The sequence below is a fragment of the Rhodnius prolixus genome, unplaced genomic scaffold, assembly GCF_049639745.1.
Source record: "Rhodnius prolixus isolate KJV_2025 unplaced genomic scaffold, Rpr scaffold_1, whole genome shotgun sequence".
Taxonomy (NCBI): Eukaryota; Metazoa; Arthropoda; class Insecta; order Hemiptera; family Reduviidae; genus Rhodnius; species Rhodnius prolixus.
Window position 1 is genome coordinate 68,426,070 of NW_027411581.1, and position 16,782 is coordinate 68,442,851.

General features: G+C 38.6%; 1 protein-coding gene across 4 annotated transcripts in view; it reads left to right on the top strand.

Moving 5' to 3' along the window:
* The window catches only part of LOC141446303 (roundabout homolog 2-like), a 295,539-nt gene that overhangs the window by 167,610 nt on the left and 111,147 nt on the right, over window positions 1-16,782 (top strand). For 3 of the 4 annotated variants that reach the window (XM_074112851.1, XM_074112850.1, XM_074112852.1), the window contains exon 3: window positions 12,947-13,255. In XM_074112851.1, the coding sequence (XP_073968952.1) occupies window positions 12,947-13,255 (309 nt within the window). Of the gene's footprint in view, window positions 1-7,450; window positions 7,544-12,946; window positions 13,256-16,782 lie in introns of those variants that run through there. The other variant, XM_074112853.1, reaches the window with a different exon arrangement.

A 16,782-nucleotide genomic window follows, 5' to 3' on the forward strand; every position in this document is an offset into this window, starting at 1 on the left:
ATTTTTTTAAGTTATCCGGGATGTTTGATTTGTACTTGGAGATAATGTATCTCAGACCATTCATTTGGTTGAAACTGTTTCTTAGGCTGTATTGAGGGCTGAGGAAACTGAGAGAATTCTTCCTCCTAGTGTCATTTTATTGCAGTTGATATTTATAAAATTGAAGTCGTCCTGCTTATTAATACCACTTTAACTTTCTAGAAAATTTTATTACTTAATTAGCAGTAAGAGAATATCGTGTGAGTATCGATATCAGATTTGGTCACTACTTTGGGAACAATTACAGAAAATAATCGCTACATAACATCGATTGTCTCTGCTGTATCCAGAAGCTTTTTATGTCTCTCTCACTCTCTCTGTGGGTAAAATCTTAGTGGTCACGCCCCCATCTGTCCTCGTTTCCCTCTGGGGTCGCTTATACCAACTGTTGGAAAGTGGCCGACTCGGAAAGAACCGGTTGCAAAATATATGAGAGAGTGAGTTATGTTGTTCCTCTCTGTTTTTTAGAAAATAGAAAGAAATAAAGAAAAGCTTAGAACTTCCTCTATTCTCGCCATTCTAGGGTTTGGGAAACATTTCCATTCCCTAAATATACTGGACAACAATATCGTAATATGTAAACGAAGCTAATTTGCAATTTAAATTTTGACAACCGCAAAAAAGAAGGAACTTCCTGCTACAGTTTTTCCTCTTCCTCAAATTTTCTTCCTGAAAAACATATGTTTAAATAATTTTGAATAATCCCACATACACACAATGTAAATTAACAAACTTTGTATTCATGTAACAAAATAAAAAATCTATCCTATTGTATATATCGAAGTACACACATATGTATGTATACATAAATATATTTATTTCAAAGACTTACTAGATTGTGCTGCTGCTATGCAGTTTCTGATTGTATGAACTTTCTCATAGACTTAAAAAACTTAATTCTGCAAAGCGCATTGAGGCTCTGCTTTAATGGAGAACCTTGAACGTACCCTACAGAGATAACAGACTGGTGACATTATCCGCTGCAACACTCAAAATGTTTTTATTGATTGTCTCGACATTCTCCTAGGGGTTATCACAAATACCTTTCAACCTTGATACATTCACGAACGGTAGCAAAGATGAAGATTGAGTAGGAGGTGTTTTCTATGTTGCTGTCGCTGATTTCTGCCAAAGTCAAGTTGTGCCTGCAACCAGCGTATCTCTAGCAGTCTTACAAGTCTTGGCGATGGTGCGCTATAAGGACTTACTGGGAGACTGTAATTAAGACAGTAGCATAACAAATATAACTAATGCTGAGCACCTGCCGAACATTCCCTATTACTAGGAAATGTCACCACATAAACACATGGGTGCATACCATTTTCATTATTGCCTTTGATCTGACTCAGAACTGAAGAACTTGAATATTTTCGGAGTATCGCCAGATTAGAAAATTGGTCTTTTACGTTTATTGTAAGAAAGCAAACAGCATGTTACCATCCCTCCTGCCCTAAAACTCCAAGGACCCTAGTTGGCGCGGTTCCCTACCAATGCGAGCACTACTAGTACTGAGCTCACTGCACTGTAGAGTGCAAGGTACGAGCTCACAGGGACGCAGGGCTCCCCCAATTTATACACAAAACTTCTCCTGTTTCCCAGTCTCCTCAAAAACAAACCTGCGTGAATGTGCCGCATTCCATTCAAATCCATTTCCGGATGAAAATAAAATGAACAGGATGAAAGAAAAGGCAGGGAAGAGGGGACGGATGTCCCTTTAGTTTTCTTCCTTTTCCCGGGCACCCTAGCTAGTCTTTAGCTCCATCCCTCGCAAACTGTGCAGCAGCTTTCTTTATGCATCTCTTTGTGCCCCTCCACCGCCATCTTTATCTGCTTTATTCACTTTCATATTCTTGTAAGTGGGGAGTGACCCCTTGGGTGGAGGAACCTTCTGAGAATTTAAGGCTGTTCCCAGCGTACTCATCAGTTTTAATGTATTCCTTTTTTCCCCTTTCTTTCCAAAAGAAAATATTCCAACAGAATTCCATTCGTTGCATTACAGGCAATGTTCTTATTTGCTTGGACGATGTGGACATTTTTTTTTAAATATGGATAAAGAGGTAGTATTTTTACTTCTTTCTTAGGTAACTGCGGCATCTGTTGCAATAGTTCTTATTTCGTTCGATTCGGAGTTCTCTCCGGAAGTGCCCTTGCAGTACGTAATAATTGATGTAACTACTAGTGATGTAAGTATGTAAATACTAGTTTTTCGTAAACGGGAGAGTGCAAAACGGTTACATCCGGTAATAACTAAAAACCCAAATAATGCCCAAAATAGACAGGAAGTAAAGTAATACGTAACTGGAATGAGGCTAAATTCTCTCAGATTACTCATCGGGTTTTAGTCGCTCAGCCACTCTCGCAAGAGCTGACCCACTTGTAACATCCCTGGACACTGTGCCGGTCCCTAAAATTAATTTTATCTCCTAAAATGTTTAAAGAATCGTTAGCCTCGATAAACAAACTTGTTATTTGATAATGACCAACATTTGTATGATGAGAGCAGTCGTATCTTATCAAAGGGTGATATTTTCCCCGACCTTATCACCTTTCAATCATTAAAAAAGTGCCCTTCCAATTAGGAGATCTTTTTGAAAAAGCCTTTTCTACTTCACGTTTGACCAACATTCATTAAAGAGTTGTGTATTCCGCAGGCTGGCACCTCCTTGGGCTCTCTACCTAGGTGATAACTTCACCCAACTGATTTAACAACTGTAGGCACACACACTCATACACACTTTTACAACTTTCTTCCGGCGACTGAGCAGCTTGGACAAACAGAATTCTGTTTCCATTTCCTGTAAAAAAGAGACTTCATTGGTGCCAATTAACATTGATGATGTTGACACCAATTAGGCAGTACCTTTGTAGTTTATACAAAAGGAAATTGATGGTTTGCGAGTTTGAGTTGGCAGCTCTGCAGGCTACCCCTTCCACAACTTTCAAACACACACAGTGACGCTGTGTTCTCTACATTATCCACACCTAACACTGGTTTAACATTTACAACTGTGTGGGGAGGGGGGCAGTAACATGACTACAAAGTAGTTCCCAACATCACCATTCTACGTCATCAAATTGGAATAAAAATATCGTGGTCTGAGTTTGGTATTGGTTTTAGTGGAGATTCATTAAGTTAGTCGAAACTGGATTTTGTTTGAAGCCATTCATTATTTATTTTGGTCCAACTTTATTCACCTTCTCCTGTCTCCTGCACATTAATCGGAAGTGTAATCGTGCAGATTTTTTTCCCCCCGGAAACACGGGTTTTGTCATCCCCTTAACTCTATAAAGAGGTTATGGATTCAAAAGGAGCTCCAAAGTTATCATTCTTACCACAACGATATTGATCATTATCGTATTATATACCCATTTCTAAAATAATCAATTGTCTGCAACAGAATCGTTCCTTTGTGTACAGTATGTGAGATCACAGATACCAGGGGAGTTAAGGAGCGGAAAGCCAGAGCTCAGTAGCTCAGCTCGTTACGACTGGTTACTAAAGAAATGCTTGTGCCAGTCATTCTAAATACCTAAGTAAGGGCCAACTCATTTAGATGATACTAATTGAACAGATGATTTCCCTAAAAGAGAGAGAAAGAAGGAAGGATTGCAATTAAGTGGAGAAGATTGGTAGATCAAGTATCCAGTGTCTCTCGTTTCTACTAACCAGAATCCTTCCTGATGAATAGAGACTTCAGAGTTAACCGAGGAATCCCTGCATGATGAGCAAGCTCGGAAGAGTACAAGTAGAAAATCAGCTTATACAGAGACGGCGGTCCTATTATTGGAAGGGCTTTCCCTCTTGTGGTTTTCATTTGGAGTAACATTAGGAGTAAGTAATACTCAACATACTCATACAGACGGACACTGCTGCTATAGGAGATGACAGTGTGTGTGTGCAGTTCCCTAGGGTTTGTTCCCTGGTATAGAAATATAATTCGCTTCATTTCCCAACTCTCCGATCGATGTCTGCGTGTGTAGCGTTTACTTTCTGCCATTTCAATGGAAAATTACAATGTACAAAGGAAAAGAGGATTTCCAGTCGTGGATAAAACCACCCCCTCCTGTAAGCAAGCACCATTGTCAGTAATGAATGTAATAAAATATCCCTTTATTCGGGAAACTGTTGAAACAATAAGTGAAAGGATGGAAAGGTTTTAGAGGGAAAACCCCATTATGTAAATAGCAATACAATAACTGGTGATTCACTTACTCTAATGATTTTCTAAAAATTATTATTTGCGTCCAACGCATGGCTTCGCGGACTTCCTGGATTTTTCTTAGAAAGCCTTCCGGTTGGGTAACTTTCTATAGAGTTGGCAGTACTGAATGATGTTAGGCGAGGACAGCCGCAGAACGGTTTAGCCTGAAGGCGTGATATAGAGCGGTAGTCCATATATTATCTTAAGACTATGGCCAATAGCCTGTTTCGTCCACTGTACTCTAACCTTTTCTTCCCAAGTTAGGGATTGCTATGCAAGAGAAGTCACTGGAGGTCACTTGACATTCTTAGCCAGCAAATAGTCGGAGCTCGCTTCCACTTCCTTTTCACTAGAAGGGCTGATTTTCCTTCACCCTTGCAATGATCTCTTTCTTTTTCCTTAGTTTTTCTCAAGCGTACTTTCCCTCAGCAAGTTTTTATAACCAATCTCGTCCCTTCCTCCAAAGGAATCTAAGGAAACTAATTAAAAATTCTGTTTACAACGTGAAAGCCATGTTTAAGATTCAATAAGAATACTTTCTTTCTTTTTTCTTTTTCTTCGGGAAGAAAAACTCTTTTAGATACAACTTAAAAGAAAAGTTGTATATAATAATATAGGGAAAGTAGGGAAGTGAAAGAAATAAAGCAAAATAAAAATTAATAATAATTTAAGAGCAAATTAAAATAAAATATATATTTTAGTAACTTTTGGGAAATGTGTATTGAAAAAATTTTCCGGAGAAGGAATTAGAAAGACAGGAAATATGAAGACTGTTCGACCTCCCTGGCATACTATCCTCCCCAATCTTCTGAGAAGAGAAAATGGGTAGACTTTCCTTCGAAGAGTGTATTATTAAGAAGAGAGGAATCAAAAATGTTCCCTTAAATTCGGAACTTGAAGAGGAAATTCCAAAATACCACTTTCCGGAAATGATTCTTCCTTCTCTTTCTCTTTAAAATTTAACGGAAACTATTACTCCAATAGTTGTGTTTTTGAAAAATTCTTTATGGGGGCGGTTGTGAAGAAATGGCGGCACTATGTTTCCCTCTGATATTTCCAAATGAGATAAGGTTCTGCAAACTAAATTATATTCATAATAGATAGAATATGATTCAAGATTCCTAGTTTGAATCTTTGAACCAATCATATTCTAGTAAGAGTAATTGTCGCCAGAGCGTTCTCATCAGGACATTTTCAGCAATATATAGCGGAAGTAATCTATCAAATTCTCGACTTCAAGAAGGCGAGGTTCATCAAAATTGTTCCCAGTGGGGTAATAACAAGCTCTTTAACCTGCTCGTCCTTCCTGTAAGCAGTTTGTATTATTTCTGCTTACCGTCGGCACTACGCTTGCTGTTTCTCCAACATTCCGGACTCTACTTCCTGCACTACGTTGACAGTTTTCTGAGCAAAGAGCTGAGGTCTGCCTTTTCCTTTTTCTCCCTTCTTCCTCAATCTTGCCAACTTAGTCTTTCCAACTTCTCCTACCAGAGAACGCGCACATAAAAATGCTGTAAATGAGACTTTTCTCTTTATTTCCACTTTGTTTTTTTCTAACTGCTCTTCTTTCTCCAGACAGTTCCCTTTCTCCAGAAAGAGAAAGTGTTTGCTGGAGTTATCCCAAACTTAGTGCTTGTCTCGTAGCACTCCATTCTATTCATTTTCTCTTTTTTATTTTTATAAAAACGTTTAATTGCGCTTTTTCCCCTTCATTAATTTCCCCAGTAATGTCACTTTTTCTCTCCTGTTCTCCTCCCAACTCCTAATTTTTTTTCTCCCAACTTTCCCGGAATTTCCTCGTTAACAAACAAAAGAATCAAGAGAGGAGTTTTAATTTATAAACTTTGTTTTATTTATTTTTAATTTCCTCTTTTACCAAAGTAAGTGAAGTTGCGCTTGCGCAGATTGCCTATTTCTTAGAGAATCATCCGTTCTGAGGTCCCATGAGTCAGGAAAAGTACGTATTAAAAATTTTGCGACAAGATTCATGGCCTTTGTCTGGTCAGCATCACGGTCGGTACCCAGAACCTTCTTCAGATCTCTTTCAGTTTCCCCATACAGTTTCTGCCATATTTTAATTGGCCTTTAGGCCAAACCTGCAATACATGCAATTCCATCCCTACATTACAGCATCACTTCATCCTCGCTTACAGAGATTACCTGGTTCACTTCAGAATCACTTCTAGATCCTTAATTTAAGTAGATACCTTCCATAAGACAGACAGATAGTCCGTAACAAAGGAAAATAAAGTGAATCGTAAATTATGAAGACTACAAAAAGTCATCGAGGCGACAGGAAGTCGATGCCTAATGGCAGTTATGTTTAGAGTTGTGGTCGCTCCTAGACCAATAATGAACCGACCTCTGTTTTATAAGACGACAATTTTCCGTGATCGCAAAACATTGAATCGTTTTAGTTGCTCAGGAAGCCACGAGATTTACAGCCAACATAAAACAGTAACATCCCTACCACTTCCACATCCAATACTCTTTCACTATACATGCATGTCTATACATGTCTATATGATATATATTACCATTTTTATAGCAATTTTATTTTAATAAATTTTATTGCAAAGAGTTCTGTCCATTCCGTTTATTATATTAGTTTTTTCTATATTTATTTTAATTTAATTGATTAGTTTAATGTGAACATCACTCTTCTCATGGACCACAGCCTCCTATTGCCGTATCTCGGAGTAGCGGGGTAGAGGGCACTAGTTTCTCCCAGCTTAGTTAGTCTTCCCAGTTTAGAGTGCCTAAAAAGAGAAAGGGAGAGAATCGTTGACTTTAAAATCGCGTTCTTCTTCTTTATGGTTCAGTTCTTTGGTGGAAAGTAAAGTAGTAGCCTACTTATTCAGGCCGGGGGGCAAAACCTCGAAATACCGACTAGCTAGGAAGCGGCAGCACACACTTCTTTTTAACAAATAATAAGGAGCTACACGCGGGATTTGAACTGTAGATCTTCCACATCATTGCATCAACATCCACTCTAATAGTTTGTACTCGTATCACATACTTAACATCTGCACATGGCAACGGTTCTGGCCATTAAACGTGTCTGCTCATAGATCCAAACTCGCTAGGATTGAGCGTTTGGAATGAATAGTTGAGAAAGGCCGCCGCGATATTTGAGTGGCCAATACTGATCTCACTGAAACAAAGGCTTGTGTATGAGAAAAGCATTTCGTTTGTTTCCAGCTCGTGTCAGCCAGCTGTTTGGTGACGTGTCCGTTAAAAATCAGGTCACGAGAGATAATTCAAATCGAAGAATGATGACTCTGAAGAAACCTCTTGTCAAGGTAAATCGCTCCAACTTACTTCAAATTAACTACTTCATACCTGAACAAATAGTGCTATCTTTCCAAAATAGTCGATTTTTTCTTGAGTATGGATCTATTGTGGTACTGAACTTTCATTAGTAAATAACGTGACCGCTGAGTAAATCTAATTAAAGCTTCAAACATTTAAAGTCTGCATTTAACTGTAATTAAAGGTAAAACGCCGCAGTAGCTGAGTGGCAAGAGGCCCGAGTTTGTGGTACTGGGTTCGATTTCCGGTCTCTAGACCTTGGATTTTATTTAATGGCTAATATAAGAAATTATCAGTAAAGTATGTTTGCTAGTCGCCTCCATCAATGAAAGCAGACTGACGTAAAGCCCACCTGCAATAATTGGCAATACTTGACTTTTAATTAAATGTAATTTGAAATGAACTTGGTACTGTTTTATGATTATTTATTTGCTTGTGGGCGGGGTTTGACGATAAGTCCCCTAAAAACCCAAGACTTCTGCAATAACTGCAAATTGTATCTGAAATCAGCTTTATAAAGTCTTCTTTTAGAAAGGTGATGCACCTTTTAAAGACCCACCTGCAGCTGACCAAATCTCTTTTTAAAACAATGATGCTCCGCGAATTCACCCTGTCATTGACAATCTCGACTTGCAGCAACAATGTGGTTCCCTTGCTCAGCCACAATGATTTGTTGTTGGTTTCAAATATGTTCACCGCATCAGGAGCTCCAGTTGTTAGAATTTTTAGAACAAGAAAACTTATGGAGCGGGTCAAAGTGAATAAAGTGAAGATTATGTTTTCAGGCCGACAATTCCATTCTACTTTCTGAGCTAACAAACGGAACAACTCAAAGAAAGAAGTGCGGAGAGTGAGAGGAGATATCAACAAGGGATAAACAGGTTATCCTTTGTCCAATTACCAGCAAAGTAAAAAAAAAGAAGGCTATCTAAGAAATAAGGGGTACTCACTGGGTACATCAGGTTTGAGGGAGAGTTTGTAGAGCAAAGTATTTCTTGCAAGTACGTTTTAAGGAAGTAATAGGATGAAGCATAGAGCAAAGGGATGAAAGTAGGGACAGGGCCACTAGGTGGAGGGCTTGATGTTCTGGAAGGTAAAGAAAAGGATAAAAATAAACGTGATGTTAGTAGAAAGTTGGATATGTTGGTAGCACTGGCTCTAGAAGAATATCAAGTGAAACTTTCTTACCATTTCCATTTGTATTTTTATTTCCCTCGTCCTTGCCCTAGCAGATTTCCCATTCTGGACATCCTGCCACCCCCCTAAAGGATTGCCGTCTCCAAGCCCCTCAACACACAACTAGTTTTCTTGACTGATTTGACAGTTTCCTTTTTGGTTATTTTATACTTCTCTAAGAAAATAGTCCATTTTCCCAGAAAGGAAACTCGCGCACCATACATATTTATATTCACTATAGTTTTCCAAACATGTCTGACGTAATTTTTCTCAACTTTTCTGTTGCTAGTTAGTCCATTAGTTTGCAGCTAGAACCGAAGAAATAGAACATGGTTTGGAAATTTTCTTAAAATCCTTAATGATTAATCATCAAATATGTGTCGGTTAGAACCTGAAAAGTTATTTAAAGAAAGTAGAGAAAATGCATTCCAAACAGAATCTTCAAACGATTGCGGTACTTCCTCTTAAAAGCGATTAGAGAAAGTTATTTAAAAAAATATAGCTTACATTTGCTGTGAATCGAACTATCATTGGAAAGTGGTAATTTTCGGTAATCGGGCGTTGATGATACCCGACACACACAGTCACCATTCATGACGTTAATTTTAAATTAAGTAAGAGGAGGAGGAGGAGAAGGAGAAGCTGTGGTCCAGCCGACTTGATGTTGTCCAGTTGGGGCACGCTGTAAACACTGTCGGAACCAGTTTGACTGAACGGCCATCTCCATAGCCTATTGTGAGACCAGGTTGAATTATGCCGTTTTCCCTCTCTCCGAGCGTCCACAAAGCTTCTTGTGTTCTGTGTGTGAGAGTGTAGATCACAGCACTATTATACTGGATCCTCTCTTTCCCTCTGTTCCAGAACAAAACACTTGCTCCGATTCCCTTTTGAACATTCTGAATTCCCTTGTACGAGTATGTCCTCCACCCATCTTCTGCTTGCGGACTTCCTATCCTATCTCTACCCTACGGATAATAATTTTCTGATGGTGGCACCCATAGAATTTATGTCCAAGCACACGAATTGGTATCCAGTGGTATAGTCGGTGGGATAATATATTTCGTTGCTCCTCTGCCATGTTCTAAGTATTGGCGCGTGTTGCTCTTACCCTTCTTGTGAGTAATGGGTGCAATTATAGGTTACTCCCTGGCTGTGTTCAGCAAAGGCAAGAGTGGGGAAAATGGCCAGCTACACGACCGAATTGTCCCTAGAATGTAAGTCCTCCAGTTGGGACCCAGGATCTGCTCTTAAGTACAGACTTGGTATCCCAGAGAAAAAAAGGGAAATGAGTGTTGGTTTTGGGCTTTGATTTTTTAAATTGTTAGACTGAATGCTGGAATGTACTAGAAGGTATTATTCCAGTTGATGTAAAGCGAACGCACATGTTACTCACTCATCTTGGTCAAAGTAGGACCAAATTAGAACTGCTAAAGGGCTTACCAAAGAACAAAATATTATTTGCTTTTCCTTCAAATCGCTCCACAAAATATATTGTCTCAACTTGGCTTTGGATAGTTTAGCAGAAAATAGCTCATAAATAATTATATAATAATATTAATTTGCAATTTCGAAACCAGTGAAGAACCATTTCTGGAGTTTAGGCAGCCTCCCGCCATTCTCAAAGTTCTTCATCTTAGATTGATCTCAAGTTTACCTTTAAATCCCATATCTGAACATCATAGTGAAAAGAATTGGGGTTTCAGAGCAAAGAAGCAGAAGATCGTTTGCATCTGCCGTCCAATCCTGAAGATCATTCATTTTCACAATGAAAAGAGGAACTGGTCTTAATAAACAGCCTCAATTCACTTATTCAGCCAGAATCATCTTTATTTATGGTTAATGGATTAAGTCGCAATACCGGCGGCCTTTTGATTGGCCAATAAAGAGTCTTTAAATTCAAATTCCAGAGAAAATCGCCCGAAGTGTTTGCTAATTGGACATCACAAGTTGTGACGTGAACGAAATCTAAGATTATTTCACAAGATTCTCACTATTTAGCAAAGATTTACATACGACAAATTATCTAGAATGTTTGAAAGAGGTCCGATTCACCTCAGTCCTGTTTCTACGTATGATCTTAGTGTAACGCTTTGTGTGAACTGATTGAAATTTTGTGATTTTTTTTTGTTTACTGCGGTGCATTTACTGCGGTGCATTTACTGCGGTGCATTTACTGCGGTGCATTTACTGCGGTGCATTTACTGCGGTGCATTTACTGCAGTGCATTTACTGCGGTGCATTTACTGCAGTGCATTTACTGCAGTGCATTTACTGCGGTGCATTTACTGCGGTGCATTTACTGCAGTGCATTTGTTGGTTTTTGTGCTTTATCAAAAACCTATCCCAGTTGTTGACCAGTTGCAGCCACTTATTGAAAGCATTACAGTGTGGCGCCTCTAAGCAAACTTGTCCGGTGCAAAGTTTAGTCTAAAAATTAGATACGACCATAATATTCAGCCTAAAGAGCACAAACCGGAAATAAAGAGTTTTCCCACTTGATAAATGATGCTGCTTCTTTTTGAAAAGATCTCACAAAAAATTGATCCAATAGAAGAAGAAGGAGGAGGAGAACGAACAAAATTTAAAGAAGACTGAAAATAAATTAAGAAGAAAAATATTCGCCGCGACTAGGAAAAAAAATTCTTCTTGAAATATTTAAAAAAAACTAAGTCAGAGTGGGGGGGGGGGGGGTCGATTGCGGGGGAGGGGGGTTGTTTTGAAAGAAGATCACTTTTCTCCCCTTGCTTCCTTCCTCTTCCTCTGGGATCTTATTAAATAGAATTGCTTTAAAAAAGAAGAGGGTGGGCAGTATTTGAATAAAAGAAGTATTTGGTGTGTGGGTTAAGGGGGGGAGTAAACGAAAGAAATATCTCACCATTGAGCGAACAATCTAAGCTCTGGGTAGGAGCTGCCGAGTGAAAAGAAAGATCTACTCGCAGGATTTCTGTTGCCTTGGCAATGAATATGTCTACCTGGCCAGCTCACCTCTTTCCAGTTAATTAACTTCTTTTATCCCATCCCATCATAGATAGATACAAATAATATATATGAGTAAAAGTATTTGTCAGTCGAACAAAGAAATGCTCCGTGGCTTAGTTTGATATACGGACAAAGAACAGCGCAATTTGGAAAGGAAATCAATGAAATTAAATTGAACCTTGTAATTGGAGATCCGCTGCTTCCTGCCAGTGAAACTATTGAACTGCTCTCATGTTTCCGCTTTACTCATTTCTCTGTTATCCGCTAGTTTCATTGGCGCCAATTCGCACGGCTGGTGTGGTCGTTTAAGCGACACCGGAGAAACAAACTTGTCTCAGCTTCTTCACAAATTCGTTGCAAAGTGGAGCAAAGCTGTGCTTAATATCTACTTTCCGGGGCAACAAACAAAAAAAACAAAAACAAAATGAAATTTCAGGAATAGAAATTTAAATTAAGAAAAGGAAGTGAAGTTTTGCGGGTCACCAAATTCTGCCTCACAGTCGGCTGTGGATGAATACATTATGAAATGATAGGTATGTCCGAAAGAAAGCGTCCTACGTCATTGAGTTCGTCATAAAGAAAAGAAGAAAGCATAAAAGGAAAATGGAAGGAGCGAAGAAGACAAATGATAAAATGTGAGTGGGGGAAAAATTGTATTTAGAAAGTTAAGAAATGGCAGTGAAAGATGGTTTTATCCAGCTCCAGAAGCGGCTCGGCTAACAAAATGAGCGCTAGTGCTATCTTAGCTGGAGAAAACTTTTAGGTCCGATGCCCAGCTCTTTCAGTCCATTCTGTGGCAAGGAAAAAAGAAAATCCGAGCCATTTTCTATGACAATGTTATTATTGTCGGCGAAGGAGAGGTGGTAGAGTCCCTTCTTTTGCTACCTCTGTTCCTGAAGACAAAGTTTTTCTCCAGGATGATTTATCCAAAGATGTATCTAATGACCAAGTTAGTTCCCCAGGCGAGGAATTTAACGTCTAACAGAAAAAAAATCTACTTTTAAGGGTTGACTTGTTGCAGGGTTTATTTTTGGTTGTGAAGTTAAGATCTTACTTCTTTGCACACCATATGTTCATCCAGAGTTTAGGTTCTACCAGGCGCCTTCCTAGAATTATTTGGGCTGGTTGTTTTTAATAGTTTATTGATATCTGGGTGGTTGTTGTTTGGAAGAAGTCTACCCGGACACAAATTTTGCATATACGTATTATTGATATATTTTCTCTCTTGCGATTTTCAGGTCAATTCCGTTCACCACGCATCACTGAACATCCATCTGACGCAGTAGTCCCGAAAAATGATCCGGTCACATTGAATTGCAAAGCCGAAGGCCGCCCAGAACCACGTATCGACTGGTACAAAGATGGTGAAAAACTCGATCTGACCAGCCCTGACTCAAAAACACATCGAGTAGTTAATTTGGCTGGTTCGTTGTTTTTCTTGAGAGTGGCTCACGGCAAAAAGGAACAGGACGACGGTGTCTACTGGTGTGTGGCTACAAATCAAGCCGGCACTGCTACGTCAAGAAACGCAACGCTCCAAGTGGCAGGTATGTTCAAGTTAGCTACTCAATTCTTTGGTTCATTCACTTTCCGTTATTTACCAGAGATCTCTAGTTTTGTGCACTTTTATTAAAATATACATTTTTCCAGATATCCTTAAAACTGCTCCGGTAGGTTGATCGTCAGAAACTGCACGAAAAAGCGTAACGTGGAAAAACACCCAACTTTGACAATTTTTTTCTTTTTCTATAAAAGTTATAATTCCCAAATTTTCTTTAAATTACAGGGCAAATCCTCCTTTATAACTCTAATTTTTTTGCGACAACCCCCCCCCCCCCCTCCCAGATCAGATAGATTTCGAGAGAAATGAAAGAGCAAAAACGGCATTTCAAAAATTGGTCTTGTTGTTGTTGTGGTTACCTATTTTGTAAACAACGTAGAGGCTAAACGCGCGAACCGATTTTCATGAATGAGGTGCCATTGGAATCTAACTTTATGTAGATGAGCCTTTTGGGGGTCTCCACGATCTACATGCAATGGGAGAGGAGTTAGCCCTATGTATGTAAGGCCCCCTCCAAAATTATTAATGCCCATTACTCTAAAAATATTAGGCCAAATTGATAAAATTTGGCAGGATAAAAGATTATAGCACCCCCACCCGACATTCTGCTCATACAACTATTAAGGGGATGTATGGCAATCGATTCAAATTATCGACACGTGTATACTGATTTTCATGTCATTCGAATTTAAATTTGGTACAGATTTGCATTTTAAATGTCGTGACGTTGTGCCTCATAAACAGGTAAGTTTGCCCCACGCAAGTAAGGCCCGCTCCAAAACTTTTCTTACTAATATTTCAAAAACGCTTGTTCACATTTTCATAAAACTAAGCAAGAAGAATTGGTAAAAGCTACCCTACGTGAATCTATAAACCAAAAATGCTCTTACTCCTACTAGAAAAGAAGTATTAAAATCGTGCATATATGAACTTCAATTTCTCTTTGACTGTTAGGGAGAACTACTATAATCGCAACTTGCCTTTGAGGATCCTTTGGAGACCAAAACTATTAGAACATTTAAAAAGATCATTCCAGTTAAAAGTATGACGGTTAACCAAGACTCACAGATAACTATTTAAACTGTAAGTTATTGTTTAGGAGATGGTTAATGAGATATACTCGTAGAAGGTGAAATTTCGGAATTATTGATACTAGTTAAAATTTCAAACCTTTATATCTCTGTTCCTATTGTTTAGATTTTAATGATTTCTTTACCAAATTGTAGAGAAAAGTTAGCTGTATAACTGATAGCAATCAGAAGGTTTTAATGATACTAGGTAATGAGATATGGAAGGTTAAACTTTGAAGGTTTTCGTATTCGTTTCAATTTCAAATCTGTGTGTATATCTGTTCTCCAACTTTCCGGCAATCCTAGAACTTGGGATTCTTGGTGATTGGCTTAGGCGAGCTTGTGCTTCTCAATCTGGCTCGCTGCAGAGTATTTGATGTTCGGGGTTGGATTGGCCTTCAGTTTCCGTCTAGTTTGGAGTTTTCTTCTTTTGCTTCCATTCTTCAATTTTAATCAGAACTCACAGTCCGCCGGAAAATTTAAATGGGAATCTCAGTCCTCCGATTTCCGGTTTTAACGCAATACTTTTAGCACCGTGGATCAACTTTTTTGTCACTAGTCGCTGTGTCTGTTAGTTGGCGTCACTCAGCAACTAGCGGCCTCAGTTACAATCCATCTAATATTTACTTGACAACGGACTACTTGACTCTTGGAAGGTTAATCTTATCTGATTTCTTGTGGTCCAGTTTTTTCAGTCTTGCCATTATAAACTTCATTTTCATTCCTTTTTTTCTCGTGCCAAGTTTGTAAACTTTGATTATAAATTATTTCTTTGGTGTTATCTATTAAGAACAAAATGAAGAAAAGTACAAAGGAAAGTTTCTCTCAGTAAGTTTGCAGTAATTTATTGGCAAACTTTATTTGCCCAATATTAATTAGGTATTGATTACATAGTAATAATTAGGTGCGAACTGGAGAGTGAGCTCATAATGAAAACTGAGACCAAGGGGCTGTCTGATCTAATTAAGGCTAGTCTAACAGAGGAAAGTGTTATTGATTTTGAAATCTGGATGGCATTGGTGTCATTCATTTCAATTTTACTTCTCCTGCTGAAATATGAAGCGTCGCAAAAGTGAAATTTTCACTGTAGGCGATCGTATATTTTAAGAAAAGTCAATTTCTACTGAAAGCTTTTCCAATCAACAGAGCACTTATAGTCCGCATCATTTTCTCAAACTGCCCTTTTTCTTCTTGGTACTTTTGGGAATTCCGCACTCTTGATTGTGCGATTTCAACTTGGTAATTTCCGCCTTTTTAATTTCCATTTGAGGTAATCTTTAAGACCCAGTAATCCAGTCAATTCTCAAGGCGCTTGCGCTCTTTACCGAAATTGCTTCTCTGAAAGAACAATGCTTTCAACAATCAATAATCCGATAAGAAAAGCAAAGTATGCGGGATCAGAAATAATGCAGGACTGTGGAACTGATGTAGGAAAACGATCTGATAACATGATTAAGAGACGTCATCTCCAAAGAATGGAAGATTATCCCTGATAAAGAATATGAAAGACATCCTGGAGAGAAAAGGGTAGCGCTAGTTGGAGCTGGTTAAGGAGGACGATCTGTGAGGCAGTGGCGCGGTCTTCTTATTACCTGTTATAATTCCGGTCATAAGTGTTTAACTTCCTCTTAAAATCCTTAATTTTTGCTAGTAAAGAAGAAGATAAGGAAGTCACCAACATTAGCTTTTTAAATAAGTTATTGGAGGAGAGGGGTGGTGGTAGTTTAGTTGGACGTAGGGAGGGAGTTAGGAGCTGCGAACTGAGTTCCGGAAGAGCTGCACTCTACTACCGGCCGTCTGGGAATTCTCTGTGTTGAGCCGAGTTGAGGAGGGGGGAGCAAACATGCTTCATACTGCATGCGCGCACATCCAATGAAATTCAATTGAAACGGAAGTTATTATAATAATATCGAATAGGTTCTACCAGTAGAAGGGGTGTTTTAGTGGCTTTGGGTGTATGTGTGTTGGTATTCTAATCAGAATACTGTAAGATAAGGTCGGCCATACCATACAACCCTCTGGAGAACCACTCCAGCTAACTTTCTGCAGCCAATGCATTGAATATGTATGTATTGGTTATCTCCTAGACGAACTGTAAGAGTTATGTAATTGTTGCTATCAGTTTACAAGAAAATCGAGGCTATTTATTACTGTTTCGATAACAGTCTGGTAATTAATGTGCGATATTTGGATTTTCATTATGCATTTATCGATTAAGTTGTGAAGAACAATACTGATCAATAAATCAGTTCTTTGAGTATTTGGCAAATAAATTACTTTTTCCATCCTGGTGTTCAGATTCACACTCAAGGCAATTAGAGTATCTCTAGCCGGAAGTGAAAATACTTGAGGTGTAATATTTTTATTCATATTTTAGGATAGTTGTATCCAAAGGAGCTTGCATAGAAAGGATTTGATAATGTGTAATATGTTCTTTATCAGG